The 25,583-nt window shown below is 42.9% G+C and overlaps 1 protein-coding gene across 13 annotated transcripts in view; it reads left to right on the forward strand.

Annotated features, from left to right (window-relative positions):
- DTNB (dystrobrevin beta) overlaps window positions 1–25,583 on the forward strand; it is a 321,996-nt gene that overhangs the window by 58,660 nt on the left and 237,753 nt on the right. For 12 of the 13 annotated variants that reach the window (XM_075923210.2, XM_075923214.2, XM_075923213.2 and 9 more), the window contains 2 exons: window positions 3,140–3,294; window positions 9,536–9,641. In XM_075923210.2, the coding sequence (XP_075779325.1) occupies window positions 3,140–3,294; window positions 9,536–9,641 (261 nt within the window). The remainder of the gene's footprint in view (window positions 1–3,139; window positions 3,295–9,535; window positions 9,642–25,583) is intronic. The other variant, XM_075923216.2, reaches the window with a different exon arrangement.

Raw genomic sequence — 25,583 nt, forward strand, 5'->3', positions numbered from 1 at the left:
GGTACCTTCCCTTGCAACAAACCCCGTTGCCAGCTTTGTCCACATATTCATTCTGCTGATACCATTATTGGACCTAACCAAGTGAGTTATAAGATCAAGAACACATATTCCTGCGCATCCAGAAATATAATCTATGCTATCATGTGCCGAAAGTGTCAGTCTGCTATGTACATTGGACAAACCAGAAAGGACACTCTCTCAATGACTTAACCACCTGCATTCTGTTACAAAGACCTTTTACATCTGCACTTGAAAGGGAATCCTCTGAACTGTCATTCATGTTAAAATTCGACACTCTCCAAAAAGGAATGAACAAACACTTGAACTATCTCACCCATTACCAAGATAGCTTCCCCAATTATCACCTCTAATACCATTAGCTCACAGACATCCCACTCTCCCCACCTCTAATATAATCAATTCACAGACACTTACCTTCCCCCCCCCCCTCGCATCCCCCTCCTGTCCTGAAATGTGATTTGTCCTTTTCATATGTGTTCACTTTTTTTTTAATTGTATCCTTTGGTATATATGGTTGTGACTATTTTCTTCCACTATTTGATCTGAGGAAGTGGGTCTGGCCCACGAAAGCTCATCATCTAATAAACCATCTTGTTAGTCTTTAAAGTGCTACATTGTCCTGCATTTTGCTTCTTCTTACGGATAGCATTGTACGTTTGACGTTGGTTTCTTGTGAGCGCACTGATGTAACACACACGATTCTGCATGTGTCCAGTGCGGTTTCATGAAAGAGATTGCACTGCACTACTTGCATGAAGTGAACTGAAAAGAACTGTTTGTTTTGGTTACCCCTTTTTATGGCACAAATATTTGTAGGCAAAATAGTATATGCTAGCTTTGCATACTTGGTATTCTGTTGTGTAATCGAAATCAATATATCTCAAAATGTGAAAATATCCCAAGTATTTATAATAAATGGCATTTCATTATTATTAAACAGTGCAATTAAAACTGTGGTGAATTGTAATTCATTTTCTTAAATCCTTTGGCAGCCCTAAAAGTAACACCTCAGTTCACATTCAAGAGTCCCATATTTATGCATCCAAGGATCGCATTTGCCCTTTTGGTCCCAGTGGTGCACTGGGAGCTCAGGTTCAGATGATTATCCACCAAGATCCATAAATCTTTTTCAGAGCCTTCCCTGAAGGCAACTGGGAAGCTGAAAAATTCTGTTGATTCTTCTGCTACAGTTTTTCTTAAAATCCCTCTCCTTGAAAACTTTCACATTTCTGATGTTTCTCTCTGTCAGGATGAAACTTTTTCCTTTAAAATAAAAAAAAAAATCCAAAGATTTTCTTTGCTCCTTGTCAGCCAACTCGATACAGTTCTTGACTGTTCATTGTTAGCAACCTAAACTTACTTATGTGCCTGGATTCAGTGGAAGGAGGATTAACTCTTTGATCCCCAACAGGTTTGAATGCAAAATGACTGGGTTAACTGAGTCAGAGGCACTGGCTTTGTGTATGTGTTCTTTCAGTGTGCTACACTGGCTCTGGTCGAACTGCTCCTTAAGACCTCAAGATGGTTTTAGTAGTGAAGGACATTGGCCAGGTGTATTGCTGATGAACCATGGTCCTAGCTCTCCTGATCAGTGTTTACAATTACACTAGCATGTGTATGCCCATGACAACTGATGCAGCACAGTTAGCGGTGGGTCTTTTCCCACAGTCCTATAGGTTAGATGGAAGTTTAAGGGCATCTATCCCAATGTTTATAGCTGGAGACAAACAAGCTGGGATAAACAACCAGATGTGTTTCACAACATGTTTATTATCTCCCCCTGTACTTTCCTCCTGATGTTTTAGAAAAGTATCCCTGTTCACCACCTGCTTTTGTACCTTGTAACAGTTCTGGCAAAACATCACTATTCATCACATTTATCAAACCATTTATGTGCTATGTCGGAGTGGACAAGACAGCTGGTTGATCCGGCCTACAGCCGCCCTGCCATTCCCCTGCCCTCGGGTCAATAGAGACCTGGTGATGAGGGAGCGTGCAAAGTCTCCTTTCCCACCAGAGGTGCGCAGCACCAGAGGGAACTGCTACCTGTTAAAAACAGCTGATGGTTCCCGCTAGGTGCTGCGCACCCTTTGCAGGGTGAGGGCAGGGGGCAAAGACTTCACACACTCCCTTGACCTCAGTTCCTGATTGGCCTGGGGGTGGGGGAAGTGTGCAAAGTCTCCTCCTGATGCCAGGGGTCCATGGCATGTAGAGGGAAATGCCAGTTGTTCAAAACAGCTGGCAGTTCCCTCTAGGTGCTGGGGGGCAAAGACGACATGTGCTCCCCCACCCCGAGTAGGATTGCCAGAGGGTTTCAACAAAAATACCGGACACAAGTGACATTACATCACAATCTACATTACATCTTATTTAGAAAATACCGGACAGTTCTATCTTCTCATTTCTATTTTCTCAATTTGTTTCCCAAACAGAGAGCTCAAATACTGGACTGTCCAGTTCAAAACAGTCACCTGGCAACCCTACCCCCAGGCCAATCATGGTCTGTGGGTGGCGGAGCACAGGAAGTTGCTTGGCTCCACCTATTCGGCCCGACGCTTCGCCCCTTCTGGGGCGGCCCAGGGCCACTTAAGAAATTTGTGAAGTGGCCCCCCTTCAAAAATGATTGCCCAGCCCTATGCTCGGTTGTAATGTTCTTGAGCTGGCCTGCTGGCAAGTGTTTACATATTCACTGTGTTTTAGCAATACTAGCTCCTATTGCAGTCTAGCGTCTGCTTTTGACAGAGCCTGACTGTTGCTTATAGCGTAACTTTTGCTTATTTTGATTCAGCCTTCAAACCTTGCAGCAAGCCCATGCTTCAAGCTTTCTCTTTCTTCTACACCAAATCCAGCTCTCTTGCCTTCAACATATTGGGCTTTGAGGTTTTTAGGACACTGGAAAAGTATTTTACATAGGGATGTTGGGAGGGAACCTGGAGGATATATAATAAAATGAAGTCCATTCACGTTCAGTTTTATATCCTATCTTGGAAAATCGATGTTCATGGTAAAACAAGAAGAAATAGATTGCATAACTACATACAATTTTGTGGTGGAAAATAAAATACATTTTTTTAGGAAACATATTCTAAGGTTTTGTTTTATTTTATTCTTCTTGTAGATGTTTTCTCCCAAATGTCAGATTCCAATGGATTGATGATATTTACAAAGTTTGATCAGTTTTTGAGAGAAGTGTTAAAACTTCCAACAGCTGTATTTGAAGGGCCTTCTTTTGGATACACAGAACATTCTGTACGGACATGTTTCCCACAGCAAGTAAGAGTTACAAAGTGTGATTGTATATTGCATGTTGAAATAATGCTGCCTTCTAAAATCCAGTGGCGTCTTCTGTTATGGTTTACTGTACATTCTTTTTCTGATTGTGTGTTGTGTCCACCAAACATTTTTTAAGTGGATCTGAGTAAATGGAAGCCGCGTGTTAGCTCCCCTGTACTTAAGGCTGAAATCACATTTCTTTTTAAAGCTTAACATTAAATGCTCTAAAATCATCATAACTATTAGGCTTGCTTTGAAACTTGATGGCTACGTCTACACTGGCATGATTTTCCGAAAATGCTTTTAACAGAAAACTTTTCCGTTAAAAGCATTTTCGGAAAAGCACATCTAGATTGGCAGGATGCTTTTCCGCAAAAGCACTTTTTGCAGAAAAGCGTCCATGGTCAATCTAGACGCGGTTTTCCACAAAAAAGCCCCGATAGCCATTTTTGCGATCGGGGCTTTTTTGCGGAAAACACTACTGTGCTGTTTACACTGGCCCTTTTGTGCAAAAGTCTTTCGGAAAAAGACTTTTGCCCAAATGGGAGCAGCATAGTATTTCCGGAAAAGCACTGATGATCTTACATGAGATTGTCAGTGCTTTTCCGGAAATTCAAGCGGCCAGTGTGGACAGCTGGCAAGTTTTTCCGCAAAATCATCCGATTTTTGCGGAAAAACTTGCCAGTCTAGACACAGTCGATGTGTCTGTTGGTGATGTGGGGTTTGGTTACTGATCCAAATTCAGGGGCTTTTGAACAACAGATTCCCTTTCAATTATTGACGCTATAGGTGTTTCACTTCCGGTGTTCATGTGCCTTTGACTGGAGACTTTGAATAGCTCTGTGCATTTTGTGTGGGCACTTTGTTAGAGAAGAAACAGGCGACCCAGGAGCAGATGGGGTAAATGGAACTGCTTTATTGTCCACACATGTTTACCTTGGACATTCAATGCAAAGTCCAAGTGGCAACAGTTTGACACCAATTACACCCTTTAATCTATTTTAGTATGTTACTACTTTTCCTAAAACCTTATTTGGTGTATTAACTGCCATACAGTGAATACTAATAAGCAGGTGGTGAATATTATTATACCCACCCCAATTACCATTACAGAATTTCTAATTAAATAAACACTTTTCTATGCTACAAACTTTCCAAATCAGCAGGTTAGAACATAAGAGCGGCCAGACTGGGTCAGACCAACGGTCCGTCCAGCCCAGTGTCTTGTCTGCCGACAGAGGCCAAAGCCAGATGCCCCAGAGGGAATCCTCACGTGATCCCTCCCCAGTCACCTACCTCCAGAGAAACAGAGGCCCAGGACAACATCCCTACCCAGCCTGGATAGTAGCCATTGAACTATCTTGAGCACTTTGGGATCATCTGCAAATTTTGCCAACTTCCTATTAACCCCAATCTCTAGATCATTTATAAATAAAATGAATAGGATGGGTCCCAGGACAGATCCTTGGGGAACCCCACTAGTTACCCCTCTCCACTTGGAAAACCAAATAGGCAGAACTGGTAATCTATAAGCACCTAAAGATTGGATAGTTAAAAGAAGCAGATAAGGATCATAGGATAGCAATTAGAGAGGAAAGATACTAATGCAAGAATCTACACAGACAAAGAGCTGTTGGCACCTTCATTGAATGTTGTTAATGTCCCAGCCATCTGTTATCTCAGTGTGAGAATTGAATTTGTGGATGAATTGTAATTCCAACACCTCTCTGTATATTTGGCTTGTAGAATTGGTTTGTGACAAAACAGCTACTAGGAGATCTTTTAAAGGGTGATTAGGTAGATGGAAGCGTTCCCCAACAGGTTTCTGTATGTTGCCTATACATAGATCTGATTTGTGTCCATTGATTCTACACGTCAATCTACCAGTTCTACCTATTTGGTTTTCCCTTGGATATTTTCATACCCTCTGCTCCTTGTTTCCCGTCCCCTTCCATTTTTTTCCTTCCCCTCTCTCCCTTTTCCCCTATTTATTTTGGGTCTGCACATCCTAAACTCAAAACTCAGATCATCTGAAGATGTGGGCTGTGTCCACGAAAGCTCATGATCCCATCGACATGTTTTGTTAGTCTATAAAGTGCTACCAGAACATTTGTTGTTTTTAAAGTTTATCTAGCAGATTAGTAAGACATGATTTCCCTTTATAGAAACCATGTTGACTTCCCCCCACAAATTATGTTCATCCATGTGTCTGACAATTTTATTTTTTACTATAGTTTCAACTAATTTGCCCGGTACTGACATTAGACTTACCGGTCTGTAATGGCCGGGTCACCTCTAGAGCCCTTTTTAAATATTGGCGTCACGTTAGCTAACTTCCAATCATTAGTTACGGAAACTGATTTAAAGGATAGGCTACAAACCACAGTTAATAGTTCCGCAATTTCCCATTTGAGTTCTTTGAGGAGAGATTAAAAAGACTTGGACTTGTCAGTTTAGAAAAGAGGAGACTAAGGGGGGGATATGATAGAGGTCTATAAAATCATGACTGGTATGGAAAAAGTGAATAAGGAAAAGTTATTTACTTATTCCCACAACATAAGAACTAGGGGTCACCAAATGAAATGAATAGGCAGCTGGTTTAATACAAACAGAAGGAAGTTTTTCTTCACTCAGCGCACAATCAACCTGTGGAACTCCTTGCCAGAGGACCATTTGTTGTATTTTAAGCAGGTGAGAGTTGATTAACAGTTGGCTGAAGTGCCAGTGTATCTTAGTCTCTGAAAAACTGGCTTGGGCCTGCCTCTGGAACATGTTACAGCAATGTTATACAGTTTAGACTTATAATTTTACACACTATGTTGATGCACATATTTTACCAGGACAGTAATGTTTGGTAGATTGAGTTTTCAAATGGCATACTATGTACCAAATTTATCATAGTTTCTCAAAAGTGGTTAGCATAATGGCATAGGCTGTTACAAATTTCTTTACTAGATTGAAGAGACCGCTATTACATTTTCCCCACGTAGATACTTATAGACTGTAATCAAGTCATCCGTTAACATTCTCTTTGTTAAGCTATATACTCTTTGAGAGATGTGGACAACTTAGAGAGAATCTGGAGAACAACAAAAATGATAAAAGGTTTAGAATCCTAACCTGGAAGGAGATGTTAAAAAAAATCATGTATATTGTCTTGAGGGGAGATACCTGAGTAAGGATGTGATAAGTCTTCAGATTTATTGAGAGGTGTTGCATAGGGGATGGTAATCAATTGTTCTAATGTCGGGTGAAGATAGTTAAAAAAGAAGCAATGGGAGTGTGACACTATCTGAAGTGTGGGGGACACTTTAGGATATTTTGAATATCAATATTGTAGAATGGCAATGCCTTGAAAGAACGGGGGAAAATATTGCCAATTAGATTTTCTATGTTAAATGAGGCTAATAAAGTGGGCTATAAGTACCGGGTGATTAGCTTTGTATTGTAGGTTATGGGATACCTGTGTGTGTCTGTATTTCAAAACTTGTGCTCTGCTTCTGGGTGACATTTTAGTATAAGCACAGCCTAGCTTGCTTGATGGCCCATTGAAGACCCATCAGCTATTCAATTGACCCCTTGATAGAAGGTAGGGGATAGCCTTATGACTCAGCAAGATATATAGGAGCATGGCTATGGATGGAACTCTTAAGGCTTCCAGGTCTTCTGTTTGCAACAAAGGAAGTATAAGCAACCTGGCAAAAGGAATGTAAAAGGTAGCTAGCTGTGTCGTCTTCATTTTGTCTTCAGTCTTTCCTCTTGAGATCCCTTCCAGTTCTGGTATTCTATGGTTCTGTTCTTTTTCTCTCTGGAGGAACTTTGCCATAACTGAAGTTCTGAACAAAGACTGAATGACCATTCCAACCCATGGACGTATTTCAGGCTTTTAAGACAGCAAACTCGCCAGTACTGCTAGGAACCTGATACATGGACTTTTAAGTCTTTGTACATATGTGACTGTTTTACCATTTTACAGTTCTTTTCTTCTTTTTTTCTTTATAATAAACCTTTAGTTTTAGACACTAAAGGATTGACTGGCAGTGTAGTACTTGAGGTAAGATCCAAATCTATACTGGCCTGGTAATGCAGCTGCCCCCTTGGGATCAGAAGAACATTTTGAACTAGGATTACCAGATGGCTTAAAAAAAACAAACAAAAAACAAAACAGACACACTTGATCTCAGTTCGGGGAGGGGGACCGGCTGGGAGGGGAGTGGGGCTGGCCGGGAGGAGGTTGGAGAGGAGCAGGGCTGGCCGGGGGATATAAGGGGGGAGAACCAGCTGGCGGGAAGCAGGGCTGGCCAGGAGGGGGTCGGGAGGAGTGGGGTTGGCTGGGGGGGAACTGGCCGGAGGGGAGCGGGGCTGGCCCGGGTGCATGCAGATCCCGGGGCGCTGCCCATCCTGCACATGGTCCCAGCGGGGCGCATGGGCGAGTCCGGCCTTGGAGATTCCATTCCTCCCTGGCCCCACCCCCCTCCTTTCTACTGTGTAGTTGCGTGAGCCTGGCTGATAGACATGCTTACATGGTGTGAGAATGTCTACCAGCCAGGCAGTATGCAACTACGTACTGATGCTCATAATAATAAAACTAACTTAATTAGAAAATACCAGACATTTCTTTGTCCAGTATTTTCTCAATTTATTTCCCAGACAGAAAGCTCAAGTTCCGGACTGTCCAGTTCAAAACCGGACACCCGGCAACCCTATTTTGAACACGTGAGCAGAGTTTTAAAATAACTTGTCACTGTCCTGGACCTGAGTGCTGAATAGGACCTTGAGGCGGGAATGCAAGAAGAGGGCTGTTTTTGCTTCTTGATAACTGATGTGGGAGGTCAGGAGCTCAGTTTGGGACTGGATGGGAGGTTTAACTTTGGTGTTTCCCACCAGTGTTTGCTCGCTCTTTTGCTTCCTGCATTGACTTTGGCATTCAGTGTGAGGGCTGCCATAGGCACTTCCAGTCTCAGAAAGATTTAGGTTAGATAGTAGGAAAAATCTTCTAACTATAGGGGTTGTTAAGTGCAGGAAGACGGTGGAATCCCCGTCAACTGGAAGTTTTTAAGAACAGGTGGGCACACACCTCTCAGGCATCATGTAAGCATACTTCATCCTGCCTTGCTGTAGGGGCTGGACTACATGGCCTCTCGATGTCCCTTCCAGCCCTTTATTTGTATGGGTTTGTACTCATCAGGGGGGAAAGGCAGACACACGATACAGGTGAATTGGACGTAGCAAGTTTCTCCAAAAAGAGTGCTTCAGTCACGGGTGCTTGCTGCCCAGGAGAATGATGGACAGTTCTCCTATAAAGCAGGCTTTGGCCTTTTATGCCTCACTGCTGTGAGCAGGGCTGCCACCATCTTCTTTAATCACCGTCAGGGTGGCCGCTTTGATGTGCCGCCAATGGCTAGGGAGACGGGACAAGGCAGGCTGCCTGAACAGTGTTTCTTATCCCTCAGATCACTTGGCAGAGCAGGGTTTTTGGCTTCAAAACTAGATGTGTCTGGCCTTGCACAGGTCTTGTTTCCTCCTGTAAAAGTGGAAGCCTATTTAAGAAGTTACCTAGTGAAATAGTTTTTTCCCTTTAGCCATAGTTTCCTTAGCTTTTCTTCCTGACAAAACTCATTGGTATGCATTCTTCCTTCTTTCCTTCCCTATTTGTCTGCAGTCATGAAACGTATGCATCTAGGTCTGGAGAGTGTTCTCTGCTTGAAAATCCGCTTCTTTCTATCAGTCTCTTAATTTAAAATCAGTTTACTTGCCCATTTATTCACCTTTTAGTACAGTTCTGCCCATACCCGTTTCTAATCACATTTCTTCTCCCTTATTAACTGAAATACTCCTTTTCATTCCACCTTTCCTTGTCTTTGTACTTTTTTCAGTGTTGTACCGTGTGCTTGGAACGCCAGTTCACTAAACAACCTTTTCACTTCACATTTGAATCCCTCCTTTACACTACTTCTTTGCAAGGCCTTTCAACTGTGCCTCACAAAATACTGATTACATACTCGTCCCCTTTGAATTTACATATGTAGTATGTATTTATTGATAATGTATGTAGTATGTACTGTCTTGTTTGTGATGTACTGTCTAAGTTTGAAAATTTCTTGGGGAGTAAGAGTGATTGTATCTGTCCTCAACAATATGGAACAAACAGTAAATTAATGCTAAAGAAACCATAGGATGGAGGTAATGGCAAAGAATGCAGTTATCTTGAAAGTGAGTCATGCTTTTGTTTCTTTTACAGAAAAAGATAATGCTAAATATGTTTTTAGACACATTGATGGTTGATCCACCCCCCCAGTGCCTTGTGTGGCTACCTCTCATGCACAGACTTGCACACGTTGAAAACGGTAAGCTGCGTATTTACTGTGTCTGAAGTTTCTGTTCAGAAAAGTGTGTATATGCTGTTATTTTCCATACATCGGATCTTAGTTTGCTTTCTCTGATGTCCCACTGTATGGTTTGAGAGGGGTAGCCGAGTTAGTCTGTAACAAGAAAAACTTCAGCAACAACAAATACTCTAGTAGCACCTTGAAGACTAACAAAACATATAGATGGTATAGAATCATAGGGCTGGAAGAGACCTCAGGAGTCATCAAGTCCAGACCCCTGCCCAAAGCCCAGCCAGGGTTTTGTCAAGCTGAGACTTAAAAACCACTAGGGATGGAGATTTCACCACCTCCCTAGGTAATCCATTCCAGTGCTTCAGCACCCTCCTAGGGAAATAGTTTTTCCTAATATCCAGGCTAGACCTCCCCCACTGTAACTTGAGCCCATTTCTTCTTGTTCTGCTACTCTCCATCCTCTTTGGAACCCCCCTGCAAGGAGTCGAAGGCTGCTATCAAATCACCCCTCACCCGTCTCTTCTGCAGACTAAATAAGCCCAAATCCCTCAACTTCTCCTCGTAGGTCATGTGCTCCAGCCCCCTAGTCTTTTTGGTTGCCCCACACTGGCCCCTCTCCAATGCGTCCACATCCTTTCTGTGGTGGGGTATGTGCGCGCAGAATTGGATGCAATATTCCAGATGTGGCCTCACTAGTGTAGAATAAAGGGGAATAATCACTTATCTGGATCTGCTGGCAATGCTCCTCTTGAAGCAACCTAATATGCCATTAGCCTTCTTAGCTACAAGGGCACCCTGGTGACTCATATCCAGCTTCTCATCCACTGCAATCCACAGGTCTTTTTCTGCTGAACTGCTACTTAGCCAGTCAGTCCCCAGCCTGTACCAATGCTTGGGATTCTTCTGTCTCAAGTGCAGGACTCTGCACTTGTCCTTGTTGAAACTCATCTGATTTCTTTTGGCCCAATCCTACAATTTGTGTAGGTCACTCTGGACCCTATCCCTACCCTGCAACATATCTGTTACACCTTGGTTCAGTGATGTGGTGGAAGCCTCAAGGGTTAAAGCCGATTACTTAGTGAAAACTACTATATGATGGTGTAAAACAAATGATTTTTATTAAGTGGAATGATTCTTTTATCAAAACTAACAATTAGAAAATGGTCTTTTTAACTAACAATTGCCTAATGCTTTTACAGGGTAGAAAACTTGAACACGACTATACCTAACTGATTACAATTCTTAGATTACAATTTACTTATATTAAATCACTATCTCTAATTCGCTTAACAAAAATACAAAAACAAAGACAATATAATGATAATAAAAACTCCGTTTAAAGCTAGCCCCTCTATGGTTATTTTAGGGCAGCTGATGGAGTTAGTCATAAATCTACTTTTACAACTTAACAACTCCTGAACTTCTATTTCTAACACTTATACTTAACCTAAATACAACACTACTACACAACACAAAATTATACAATTTACACAGTGTGGTTAACAGAACTTAGATACACTTTACAGAATTACACAGTGAAATTAACACAATTTAACTATTAATTAAACCAATAACTAATACATTTAAGCAATACTTACAAATCCAGCTACGATAACAACACAAAGATACGTTAGAACTCGGAGCATGCTCAGGACTCGTGCACCCCTATATTTGACTCGAAGGGTGGGAAGGCAGCCTTAGGGTGATCAATCCTTTAGCCGGGCAAAAAAAGATACGTGCCCTCAATACACGGAACCTCCGTCGAACAAAGGGGTTGAGGGTCTTTTATAACATAACCTGATATCTGGTACCTTATTAGGGTTAAAGCGACGAGGAGTCCTGTGCACCTTATAGACTAACTGAAGTGTAGGAGCATAAGCTTTCGTGGGCAAAGACCCATTCGTCAGATGCATGTAGTGGAAATTTCCAGAGGCAGGAATAAATATGCAGGCCAGGATCAGGCTGGAGATGATGAGGTGATCCAATCAAGGAGGATGAGGGTTAGTTCCTTGGCCGGGCCTGATAGGCTGGTAATGAGGTAACGTGAAATACTGCCCTATAGGATTTTTCATGATGCCCGCCTGATGGCCCCGTGGACAGTGCTGGGTGTGGGCATGGTCTGTGTTCATGGCAGTTGCGTCTTATCTCCCTATGCCTACCTCCCTGCTTTCAAGGACTGGTCAAGAGACTCTTATTTATCTCTTGCAGCTTGTGTTCTATTTTTTCATGCTCACCTCCCTGTTCTATGATGCCTACAAGGCCAAATTCCGTTTTACAGAAAGCTGCATTGTGCTTCCTATGCTTCTCTGAATATCTCACAGTCTGGGTTTTCTGTGAGGGGCCTTGTGTGGCAGGATGGGTGATACGCGAAGGCCATGGACAGAAAAAGCCTGCTTTCCAACAATATCCACCTCTCCCCCTAGCTTAGTGTCATCTGCAAACTTGCTGAGGGTGCAATCCATCCCCTTGTCCAGGTCATTAATGAAGATGTTGAAGAAAACTGGCCCTAGAACCAATCTTTGAGGCACTCCACTTGAAACTGACCGCCAACCTGACATCGAGCCGTTGATCACTACCCTTTGGGCCCAACAATCCAGCCAGCTTCCTATCCACCTTACAGTCCATTTAGCCAATACATATTTCCTTAACTTGCTGGCAAGAATATTGTGGGAGACCGTATCCAAAGCTTTGCTAAAGTCAAGGTAGATCACATCCACTGACTTCCCCATGTCCACAGAGCCACTTACCTCATCATAGAAGCTAATCAGATTGGTCAGGCAGGACTTGCCCTGTGTGAATCCATGTCGACTATTCCTGATCACTTTCCCCCTTTCCATGGGCTTCCAAATGGATTTATTGAGGATCCCCTCCATGATTTTTCAGGGGACTGAGGTAAGGCTAACTGGTCTATAGTTCCTTGGATTGTCCTCCTTCCCTTTTTTAAAGATGGGCACTACATTTGCTTTTTTCCAGTCATCCAGGATTTCTCCTGGTCTCCAGGAGTTTTCAAAGCTAATGACCAAAGGCTCCACAATGACATTTCCCAACTCTCTCAATACCCTTGGATGCATTAAATCTGGACCCATGGATTTGTGTATGTCCGGCTTTTTAAAATAGTTTTTAACCTGTTCTTTCTCCACCAAGGGCTGCCCACCTCCTTCCCATACTGCATTGCCTAGTGCATTTGTCTGGGAGCTGCCCTTGTCCGTGAAGACAGAGGCAAAGTAACCATTGAGTACTTCAGCTTTTCCCACATCATCTGTCACTAGGTTACCTCCCTCATCCAGTAAGGGCCCCACACACTCTCTGACCACCCTCTTATTGCTAACATTACTGTAGAAACCTTTCTTGTTCCCCTTCACATCCCTTGCCAGGTGTAATTGCATTTGGGCTTTCCCCTTCGTGATTACTCCCCTGCATTCTCAAGCAATATATTTATACTCCTCCTAATATATTATTATGAATATTAGTATTACTCCTGTCATCTGAAGAAGTGGGCTGTGCCCACGAAAGCTCATGATACCATCTACATGTTTTGTTAGTCTCTAAGGTGCCACTCCGTGGTGTTTAGTCCCAGAGCATTCAGGGACTATGCTCAGAGGAATCATATAATACTAGGACTGGAAGGGACCCCGAGAGGTCATCAAGTCCAGTCCCCTGCCCTCATGGCAGGACGAAATACTGTCTAGACCATCCCTGATAGACATTTGGAGATGAACACCAACAGATTCCAGTGTCTTCAGTGCAAATTGGGGCTGCTAATCACATCTGAAAAATAGAGCCTTTAGTTACACAGAAAATTAAGCAATGATTTAGAACAATCCTCTTATTTTAAACTTTTATTTTTAATTTGAGTTTTAACGTCATTAACAACACAGAATTTAAAATAAAAAAAATTAAAACTGTGGGAAGAAATGATTTCTGCAAATGAACAGCCTGGTCCACTACTTTTAAAGCAGGGGTTCCCAAACTTTTTGACACGGGGACCAGTAAATCCATTCACAAGCTTTTGGAGGACTGGTAACATTCATTTGCTTATTTGCATATTCATTAAGCAAATGAAGAATATTCTAATAAGTTGTTTCGGGTCCTCCCAAAGCCCCCAGTGCCAGCTTTAGCAAGGCTTTTGATACGGTCACCCACAGTATTCTTGCCAGCAAGTTAAGGGAATATGGATTGGATAGATGGACTGTAAGATGGATAGAAAGCTGGCTACACCAGGGTTTCCCAAACTTTTTACTTTGGTTGGTACCTGTTTTTTTTCAGTACTGTTTTTACAGTCCCGCTTCCCACCGGCCGATTCGCTCCCGATCTCCTCTGGCCAGCCCCGGTGCCCCGTCCAGCCCTGCTCCGGCGGCTGGTTCTCCCGTCCTCCTCTTCACGATCTCTCCCGTCCAGCCTCCCCCGCCCCATCCAGCCCTGCTTCCAGAGGCTGGTTCTCCAGTCCTACTCCTCCCGATCTCCCCTGGCCATCCCCCCCGCCTGCCTGCCCCGATCTCCGCCGGACAGCCCTGCTGCCCCCAACCCTGTTTCCACTAGCTGCTCGCCCCTCCCAATCTCCACCGGACAGCCCTGCTGCCCCCAACCCTGCTTCTGCCAGCCGGCCGTTTCCCTCTCCCCCCCCCCCCCCCCCCCCGATCTTCGCCAGACAGCCCCGCTGCCCCCATCCCTGTTTCCACTAGCTGCTCGCCCCTCCCGATCTCTGCCGGACAGCCCTGCTTCCCCCAACCCTGCTTCTGCCAGCCGGCCGCTCCCTCCTGATCTTTGCCAGACAGCCGGCCGCTCCCCCGATCTTCGCCAGACAGCCAGACAGCCCCGCTGCCCACAACCCTGTTTCCGCCCCCCGCCTGCCCGCTCCCCCCCTGATTTCCACCGGACAGCCCTGCTGCCCCTACCCTATTTCCGCCTCTGCCTCCGGCTGCCGTTCCTCCCCCCCCCCCCCAGCCCGCCATGCCCTACTCCCTTCCCAGCAGCCACACTGAGGCCCGGTATTTTTTTCCCCGCAGCCCAGTACCGGGCCACGGCCCATAGTTTGGGAAATACTGTTTTAAAAGATTTTCACTTACACTGTACTTGAACAAGTATTATCAGTTGATGATATGGAAGATTTTTGGGTGCCAGTTCAGGGGTCCTTGCTGAGTGTCTCATGAATGCTGCTATCCCTTTCTGCCTCCTGTCATGAACAATATGAAGGCTGAGCTCTCCCCATTCATATCCAGAGCTTTCCTTAGCTACAAGTTTGCAGTGACACCTACATTTCTCTGAGAAGAGGTTAGAGTTTGAAAAACTGCAGGAGGTGAAAAGAACAATACACTTGCAGCGTGATTGGTTCCGGGGGAAGCATCGCAAGTTGGGGGCATCGTAACTTGAACTCTCATTTACAATAAGTGCTGTGCGCCGTCGTAAATGCGAGCCAAGGACGTAAGTTGGGGGTTTTCAGCCCCTTCCGAAAACAAACAAAAATGGTTGTAAGTGTGGGGGGTCAGAACTCGGACTGTTGCAAGTCGAGGGCCGCCTGTAATGTAGTTACTGTGGTGAGGCATTGTGTGCATCCTGGTCTTGAATTGACATTCTGGATATGCCACCATATTCTTGGAGACATAACCCACACCCCAGCCTCAAAAATCAAAACGTCCACTTTTGAGATCATTGTCTTCTGTGGATTCAGTGGTTCACCAAGGACTTAATCTACTCCCCATTTTTTTGGCCAGAATCTTAGGTGATCACTTTGTCCATCATCTTTTTTAACTCTACCCAGGTGTGATCAAACCTTCCCAATTCTTCCTCAACCCTATCACCTTGCTTTTTTTTAGCAGCTAAGCTGCTTTCCTTACCCTAATAACCTTTTGCCTCCCTCTCCCAATGTTGTGCCTTTCTCTGTGCTTTTCTCTGTTGACCTAGTTGGGGCCTGTAAGCACCACATGCAGTGCTAATGCAAGAGGTGAGCAACACAACACATGGTTACTTATTCCATTAAATGTGTGTGCATGAATTTATTACATACATATCTTATGGAAAAGTCAGTGGTCCAATTGTTTGAGACACTGTACAGAAGCAGTCCTTGCCCCAAAATACTGTCATCTTTATCTATGACAAGATGCAATATGTGGGTGAGGACAGGGTAATAATATTACAAGCGTATTTTTCACAGACTATAAATGTGTGCACACCCAATTCATTGAGGTCATTCAACCCAATATGCTTTCCAGAATCCTGTGGTTACAGGGGGAAGTAGAGGATGCTACTGGCAATCCTTATTTACGTCTCTTCATGCAGGTGGCCTTAGGATGATGGTCATTCTCTATAGATTAGGGTGGATAAGGAGCTCTTCTCCTCCTTGGGTGATTTGAGTAGGACTTCTTTAGGTACAGTACTCCTCTCCCCAGCAATGCAGTGTTGTATGATTCAGTGCCTAGCAAAGGCCAACTTGACATTTAGCAGACTCATCCACAGGCTTTGGAGGGGGCATGCAGTCTGCCTCAGAACCAAGATAAAAATGCCACATCGAATAGCTGGAGAGCTTCCACCTTTATTGCATAAGATCTGTCTGCAACATCAAGTGGCCCAACGGGGTCCCCAACACTGAAATCCTTGAAGTTCCATGTCTCTGTCATTGAGAGTATGCTCATCAGGGTTTAACTTCTCTGGGTTGGACACAGCATCTGCATACAAGGTTTCCTGTTGAACACAAGAATCTGCCCTAATGGTCAACCATTCCTAAGACACGAAGCATGCAGGGCCGGTCTCAAACTTGCTGCACTGGACAGAGCCAAATGAGGTCTGTGCCAAGAAGCCATGTCTACTTCTGAGGAATGGCTTGTCAGGTCTTTGAAGGACATAAAGAATGTCTTAAGGCCAACACCTTAAGCCTCCCTCCTCCCCAAAAATGATTACATGTGCAAGACATGCAACCACATTGGCAAATCCAGGATTGCACTCACTTCCCAGGTAAGAAGCCATAAAAACAAATCAACCCAGAATTTAAAGTCAGCCTTGCTGAACACTCATTGGTTGGGGTGATGAGTGACTTAGTCTATGCTGCTGTATATGCAGTTTGTAAGTATAGAGTGTTTAATACACAATACAAGTAGGCATTGTATGACTCAAGACCTCACAGCATGATTCACTGTTCTAAGTGCTCAGATATGTCCATTACACTGTAAGTGTGTGCATACCTTGTACATTAGTGCTGCAGTGTTTTCTCTAGCAGTACCAGTAGCATGGCCTCAGTCACTGCTGAGCTCCAGATGAGAATATAAAGGCCAGAGCTACCTCACTCTCCAGTCACTTCTTACTATCCTATGTCAGACACTGAAGTTCTTCGTGAACAACTACTCTGTGTCTAAAGGCATACAAAAATTACCCCATTTTGGGGGTATTTTCCCAGTCTGGCTGGTTTGCAGATCCCTCCCAGTATCAGAGGAGGTCTTTGCCAAGGTCCCTGGAATTCAAACCATGTTTGGGCTCCAGAAACAAGTCCTTGTTTGGTCTCTTGGTGATCCTCACTCCTACTGTCTTAAGTGCTTGGGTTAGGACCACATCAGGGAGAGGCATTCTGTAGCACTTTCAAGACTGGGATGAGGAAGCTGAAACTGGCTACTGCTTTGACGTTAACAGAGCACTCTTGCCTTCTCACTGCAGGGCTACAGCCCATGACAGTACCAACTATACCAGAGTTTTATGCTGTGGCTAGAGACTTATTATACTTGTGAAGGCTGCCATCTTCTTTGCTTCATGGTGAAGACACTTTTTCAACTTGAGCTCAGCTTTCAAGATTGTCAATACGAGGTCATTTGTCTATGGCAACGTCTGACTAAGTGCTGGCTTTGGAGCCCCATCTACATATTGCCAGGACGCAGTCTGTGCTGCATTCCTGGCACAGATCTTGATCAGGGTCAGATCACAGAGGACCTCTCCTGACACCTTGCCACTCTGGTTGTCAGAGCAATGAGTAATAATTTCACTTGGAAGTGGACTTTCACATATCCCAGTACTGAGAGTCCAAAGCTTACTCTAAGACTCATAGAATAATAGAACACTAGAACTAGAAGGGACCTCAAGAGGTCATCAAGTCCAGTCCCCTGCCCTCACTGTAGGACCAAGTACCGTCTAGGCCATCCTTGACAGCTGTCTGTCCAACCTGCTCTTAGAAATCTCCAGTGATGGAGATTCCACAACCTCCCTAGGCAACTTATTCCAGTGTTTAACCACCCTGACAGTTGGAAGTTTTTCTTAATGTCCAACTTAAGCATCTCTTGCTGCAGTTTAAGCCCACTGCTTCTTGTCCTATCCTCAGAGGTCACGGAGAACAATTTTTCTCCCTCCTCCCTGTGACATCCTTTTTAGATACCTGAAAACTGCTGTCATGTCCCCCCTCAGTCTTCTTGTTTCCAAACGAAACAAGCCCAATTCTTTCCGTCTTCCTTCATAGGCCATGTTCTCTAGACCTTTAATCATTCTTGTTGCTCTTCTCTTGATCTTCTCCAATTTCTCCACATCTTTCTTGAAATGTGATGCCCAGAACTGGACACACTACTGTAATTGAGGCCTAAACAACGCAGAGTAGAGCGGAAGAATGACTTCTCGTGTCTTGCTCGCAACACTGCTGTTAATGCATCCCAGAATCATGTTTGCTTGTTTTGCAACAGCGTTACATTGTTCGCTCATATTTAGCTTATGGTCCACAATGACCCTTTCTGTATTACTCCTTCCTAGACAGTCGCTTCCTATTCTGTATGTGAGAGACTGATTGTTCGTTCCTAAGTGGAGCACTTTGCATTTGTCCTTATTATACTTCATCCTATTGACCTCAGACCATTTCTCCAGTTTGTCCAGATCATTTTGAATTATGACCCTCCCTCCAAAGTACTTGCAACCCCTCCCAGCTTGGTATCCTCTGCAGACTTAATAATCGTACTCTCTATGCCAATATCTAAATCGTTGATGAAGATATTGAACAGAACCAGTCCCAAAACAGACCCCTGTGGAGCCCCACTTGCTATGCTCTTCCAGCAGGATTGTGAACCATTAATAACTACTCTCTGAGGGTGTGTCTAGACTAAAGGTTTTTTTTTTTAAACAGTGGCCTTCTTTCGAAAAAACATCCCCCTGCGTCTAGACATCTGCCATGTTCTTTCGAAAGTAAATTGAAAGAATGTGATAGTTTTTTCGACCGCGGCTCATTTTATGAGGAATAACACCTTTTTTCAAAAGTGCTCTTTCGAAAAAAGGTGCTATGTAATGCAAACTGTGGTTTTTCAAAAGAGATCTTCCAGACTGACTGGGTGCTCTCTTTCGAAAAAGCAAGCCGCTTTTTCAAAAGCACGGGTTGTAGTCTAGACACTCTTTTTCTAAAGAGGCTTTTTCAAAAGTATCTTTCGAAAAAGCCTCTTTCGAAAGAGGCTTGCAGTCTAGACATAGCCTGAGAGTGGTTATTCAGCTAGTTATGCATAACATCTTATAGTAGCCCCATCTAAGGTGTATTTGTCTTGTTTATTGATAAGAAGATCATGCAAGATTCTATCAAATGCCTTACTAACTTCTAGGTATACCTGGTCCACCACTTCTCTCTTATCTACCAGACTCGTTATCCTATCAATGAAAGCTATCAGATTGGGTTGACACGATTTGTTCTTTACAAATCCATGCTGGTTGTTACCTATCATCATATTTTCTTCCAGATGTTTGCAGATAGATTCCTTAATTACTTGTTCTAATGTTTTTCCTGGCACAGAAGTTAAACTGACTGCTCTGAAGTTTCCTGGGTTGTTTTTATTTCCCTTTTTATAGATGGGCACTAGATGTGCCTTTTTCTAGATTTTCTTCTGGAATCTCTCCCGTCTTCCATGATTTTTCAAAGATGATAGCTAAAGGCTCAGATACTTCCTCTTTCAGCTCCTTGAGTATTCTAGGATGCATTTCATCAGGCCCTGGTGTCTTGCAGACATCTAACTTTTTAAAGTAATTTTTAATTTGTTTTATTTTATTTTATCTTCTAAGCCTACCCCATTCCCACTAGTATTCATTATGTTAGATATTCCTTCATCATCAGACTTCTTGGTGAAGACTGAAATAAAGAAGTTATTAAGCACCTCTGCCATTTCCAAGTTTCCTGTTACTGTTTCTCTCGCACTGAGCAATGGACCTACCCTATCTTTGGTCTTCCTCTTGGTTCTAATATATTTATAGAATGTTGTCTTGTTTCCCTTTATGTCTGTCTGTAGCTAGTTTGAGCTCGTTTTGTGCCTTTGCCTTTCTAATCTTGCCCCTGCATACCTGTATTGTTTGCTTATATTCATCCTTTGTAATTTGACCTAGTTTCCACTTTTTATATGACTCTCTTTTGATTTTTAGATCATGCAAGATCTCCTGGTTAAGCCAGGGCGGTCTTTTGCCATGCTTTCTATCTTTCCTACACAGTGGAGTAGCTTGCCTTTGGGCCCTTAATAATGTGCCTTTGAAAAACTGCCATCTCTCTTCAGTTGTTTTTCCCCTTAATTTTGCTTCCCATGGGACCTTACCTACCAGCTTTCTGAGCTTACCAAAATCTGCCTTCCTCAAATCCATTTTCTCTATTTTGCTGTTCGTTCTTCCTTCCTTCCTTCCTATTCGTTAAAATCAAATCTAGAACAGCTTCTCCCAGTAGCTTTTTCAACCTTCTGAAATAAAAAATTGTCTCCAATGCAGTCCAAAAACTTACTGAATAGTCTGCCCCACTTTGTTAGTTTCCCAACAAATGTCTGGATAGTTGAAGTCCCCCGTCACCACCAAATCTTGGGCTTTGGGTGATTTTGTGAGTTGTTTTAAAAAAGCCTCATCCAGCTCTTCTACCTCGGTAGGTGGTCTGTAGTAGACTCCTAGCATGACATCACCCTTGTTTTTTTACCCCTTTTAATCTAACCCAGAGACTCTCAACACGTCTGTCTCCTACGTCCATGTAGGAAGAAAGCTTAATCCATGGCCCATGTCAGTGTTCCCTCTAAGCTGGGCAGCAACACAGCTCCACAGGTGATTAATCAGCCTGGCCCAGTTAGTCAGCTCCCTGCACTGGGCCCTGAGGCTCTGACTGGGCAGGGCTGATTAATCACCTGTGAAGCTGTGCTGCTGGGCAGCTTAGAGAGAACACTGACCCATGTACTGGAGACATCAATCCCAATCTTGGGGTGACTTCAAAGTATACAAAGAGCAGGGTGGATTGACTTAAATCATTAATTTAAATCACTCAAAAATCATTGATTTTAAAAAAGATTCCCACTGATACTTCTTCAGATATTCCTTAAACAGTAGTGCATATCTGAGCACTAAAACATTTTAATATACAAGAGAATTTTACATCATCTAAGAGAGTATACTTTGTGTAATTTTTTAGATACATTGATTTTTATCAATTTAGGAAAATAGAATATAATACTCATTACCTGTGTCAAGCTGCAGATGCAGTAGCAGTATATTAGGAATGGTAAGAATTAAATCACTAAATGAAAAAACACTTACATTTTATTGAACTAAATCTTAAATGTAGATGTTTCACATTTGCAATTGCAGCAGTCTCCTCCTGAGTTGCAGGCTGACAGCTGTCCTTGAACTTTTTTTTAATTTTGAAATTGTATTAATCTGACAGCTCCTCAGAACACTAACTGTACAGTGTACTCAAAACGTCTACATCTAGCTCGTATCTTTCCTCCTTCCACTGTCATTTTGATTCATAGATTGAAACAGAAATATGAGGTTTTCTGCTTTTTCAACTCCTAGTCTATGTCTTAGATTTGTGTGATTAATACCAAATGATGGTAATATTCTCTCTGTGCCTGCAGAAGAAGCTACTGCTCTGAAAAATTGGTTTAGCAACTGAAGGAACTCTGTTTGAAGGTGCCTGGCTAATGATGCCCACCATTTCAAGGGAATGACTTTGTTCTAAACATCAGTAAATGTTTACTGTATATGATTTAGGGCAGAGGAGCAGGGGGTAGGAGGCGCAGGACCCAGAGAAAAGGGCCCGGGGGAGGGAAGTTCATCCTGCTTATAAATGATGCCATCATACAGCTAGCCAGAGCTATTTGGCAGATCCCTTCCTGCAATGGCCAAATGAACAGAATGTAAAAACCAAGTTCTGGCCCACGTCTGGCAAATTGATTGCCACCTTAGCAAATAAGAGAAGCCGTTGGTGTAAGGCTAAGCCCACCCATGAGCAAAGATGCTAAAAAGCTTGATATTTTTGGAGGACCATTTATTCTACGGCAAGTCTTCAACTTCAGATTGCCAATTCTCTAATGGGAAGCCATACCCTAGTTTGTGTTCTAGCTGCCTGATAATTCACTGGAACAATTCCAGTTGTTTGAAATGGAGAGTTACCTCATTTCTCACAATGCTGCAGGCTTTTCTGGATGCATTGGACTCTGCAACAAGATTCACAGCAATAATTGTAAAATGCGCTGTTCAATGTTCCCTGTAATTTTTTCCATCCATGTGTGGAATAATTTTTGTTATGTGCAGTGATGGATGGAAGGAGTGCTGTCCTTTTCTAAACATCCCACCGTTCTGTAACTAAAAGTTAAATCCAGGTAGCTAGAAAGTATTGGCATGGAGCCAGGAGAACCACTGGGAAGAAAGTGTTGAGATTTGAATCGAAAGGAATTCTGCTTGTGTGTGTGTGTGGGGGGGGGGGGGTTGTTTGTTTTTTTGTTTTTTTGTTTTTTTTTGTGGGAATTTAAACCAGGAGCTAGGAACAAAGAAAAATTTAACTGGGCAGGGATACCGTCCCTTAATTTAAAAAAAAAAAAAAAAAAAGGAATACCTGGGCCTAGAATTGGACTGGACCTTGGAAATGTATGGATACACGAGTAGATAGGGAATGTTTATTTAGGTGCAATCAGATTATTTTCTTTTTGTTATTTGGTTAAACTCCTCTGTGCTGAGTCCCTATCCCTCCCCCCTTTCACTGTAAGTAAGCTAAATCCCAGGGATGCAAGTCTGTGCGTTTTAATCTGTAACACTTTCTATCCATTTTCTATACTTGGGCGGGTTGAATTTTCTTATGTGCAACACCAATATTGACGTAGTGTGTGGATATACATCACCAATACAAACAACACACACACACACATATGCATATTCATATATTTTAAGCAGTCCATTCGTGTGGAAGAAAATATGTTAAAACAAGACACCTGTGATTGAGCAAAACAATGGCAAATGAAATTTACTGTTGTTAAATGTAACGTAATGCACATTGGAAAAAATAATCCCAACTATACATACAGTATGATCGGGATTAATTCGGCTACAACTACTCAAGAGAAAGATCTTGGAGTCATTATGGATAGTTCTCTGAAAACACGCACTCAGTGTGCAGCGGCAGTCTAAAAAGCAAACAATGTGAGGAATCATTAAAAAATGGGATAGAAAATAAGACAGACTATCTTATTGTCTCTGTATAAAACTATGGTACGTCCACATCTTGATGAGGTGGTCACCTCATCTCAAAAAAGCTGCATTGGCATTGGAATAGGTTCAGAAAAGGGCAACAAAAATGATGAGGGGTTTGGAATGGGTCCCATAAGAAGAGAGATTAAAAAGCCTGGGACTTTTCAGTTTAGCAAAGAGGAGATGAAGGGGGGATATGATAGAGGTCTATAAAATCATGATTGGTGTGGAAAAAATGAATAAGGAAAAGTTATTTACTTATTCCCACAATATAAGAACTAGGGTCACCAAATAAAAATAATAGGCAGCAGGTTTAAAACAAAGAAAGGAAGTTTTTCTTTACTCAGCGCACAGTCAACCTGTGGAACTCCTTGCCAGAGGATGTGGTGAAGGCTAGGACTTTAACAGGGTTCAAAAAAGAGCTAGATAGATTCATGGAGGTTAGGTCCATCAACAGCTATTAGCCTTACACAAGGAAAGCAGGCAAGGAATCTATATCCAATTTAAACTTCAACACAGCCTGGTGAACACCTTTGCTAGCTACCTGAGTTTAACCCCTTAGTCACTGGGTACTGGTCAGCACTCTTCTTGTCCATCACACCAGTGCTTTGGAGAATAGGGTCATAATTCAAAATGACCTGGACAAATTGGAGAAATGGTCTGAGGTAAATAGGATGAAGTTTAATAAGAACAAATGGGAAGTGCGCCACTTAGGAAGGAACAGTTTCACACATACAGAATGGAAAGTGACTTTCTGGGTAGGTGAAGCAAAATGCAGGACAATGTAGCACTTTAAAGACTAACAAGATGGTTTATTAGATGATGAGCTTTCGTGGGCCAGACCCACTTCCTCAGATCAAATAGTGGAAGAAAATAGTCACAACCATATATACCAAAGGATACAATTAAAAAAAATGAACACATATGAAAAGGACAAATCACATTTCAGAACAGGAGGGGGATGCAGGGGGGGGGGAGGAAGGAAGGTAAGTGTCTGTGAATTGACGATATTAGAGGTGGGGAGAGTGGGATATTTGTGAGTTAATGGTATTAGAGGTGATAATTGGGAAAGCTATCTTGGTAATGTGTAAGATAGTTCAAGTGTTTGTTCAATCCTCTTTGGAGAGTGTCGAATTTTAACATGAATGACAGTTCAGAGGATTCCCTTTCAAGTGCAGATGTAAAAGATCTTTGTAGCGGAATGCAGGTGGTTAAGTCATTGAGAGAGTGTCCTTTCTGGTTAAAATGGCAAGAAACTGTTTTTTCTTTGTGATCTTGTCTGATATCTGTTTTGTGGGCATTAATCCTTTGGCGAAGTGTCTGAGATGTTTTTCCAATGTACATAGCAGACGGACACTTTCGGCACATGATAGCATAGATTATATTTCTGGATGCGCAGGAATATGTGTTCTTGATCTTATAACTCACTTGGTTAGGTCCAATAATGGTATCAGCAGAATAAATATGTGGACAAAGCTGGCAACGGGGTTTGTTGCAAGGGAAGGTACCAGGGTTGGTATTAGTGTGGTATGTCCTGTGGTTGTTGGTAAGAATCATCTTGAGGTTAGGTGGTTGTCTATAGGAGACTATGGGTAGGAATACTGCAGAAAGGGATCTAAGGGTCATAGTCGACCACAAGCGAAATATGAATTAACACTGTGACACTGTTGCCAAAAAAGCAGACATGATTCTGGGCTGCGTTAATAGAGGTGTTGTGAGCAAGACACCAGAAGTCATTCTTCCACTCTAATCTGCCCTGATTAGGCCTCAGTTGGAGTATTGTGTCCAGTTCTGGTCACCACATTTCATAAAACGTGTGGAGAAATTGGAGAAGGTCCAGAGGAGAGCAATAAGAATGATGAAAAACATGACCTAGGAAAACATGACCTATGAGGGAAGACTGAAAGAATTGGATTTGTTTAGCTTGGAAAAGAGAAGACTGAGGGGGGACATGATAGCAGTTTTCAAGTACCTGAGAGGGTATTACATGGAGGAGAGAGAAAAATTATTCTCCTTGGCCTCTGATAATAGGACAAGAAGCAATGGGGTTAAATTTCAGCAAGAGAGGTTTAGGTTGGACATTAGGAAAAATTTCCTACTTGTCAGGGTGGTTAAACACTGGAATAAATTGCCTGGGGAGGTGGTAGAATCTTCCTCGCTGGGGATATGTAAGAGCAGGTTGGACAGATACCTGTCAGGGATGATCAAGATGTTTCTTCGTCCTGTCGTGAGGGCAGGGAACTGGACTCGATGACCTTCCTGAGGTCCCTTCCAGATATAGTATTCTATGATTCTTTGTGAAGTTAGAAATATAAAGTGTGAATCGGTTTATAGTTCTCAATGTGCTAATGACGGCCATTAGTGATTCTTCGGGTGCTTAATGATTCACTGTTCAAACCTACAATTTGTGACTAGTCATGTTTGTTCTATAAGCCCAGACCATGTTTGGTCCTAGAAATCCATGTGACCATGCCACCTAGAATTGGAATCTATCTTAAACGAAAAATTCCTGCTCTGGGGAAAATC

The sequence above is a fragment of the Pelodiscus sinensis genome, chromosome 3 (genome assembly GCF_052426305.1).
Source record: "Pelodiscus sinensis isolate ZL-2025 chromosome 3, ASM5242630v1, whole genome shotgun sequence".
In the NCBI taxonomy this organism is placed as follows: Eukaryota; Metazoa; Chordata; order Testudines; family Trionychidae; genus Pelodiscus; species Pelodiscus sinensis.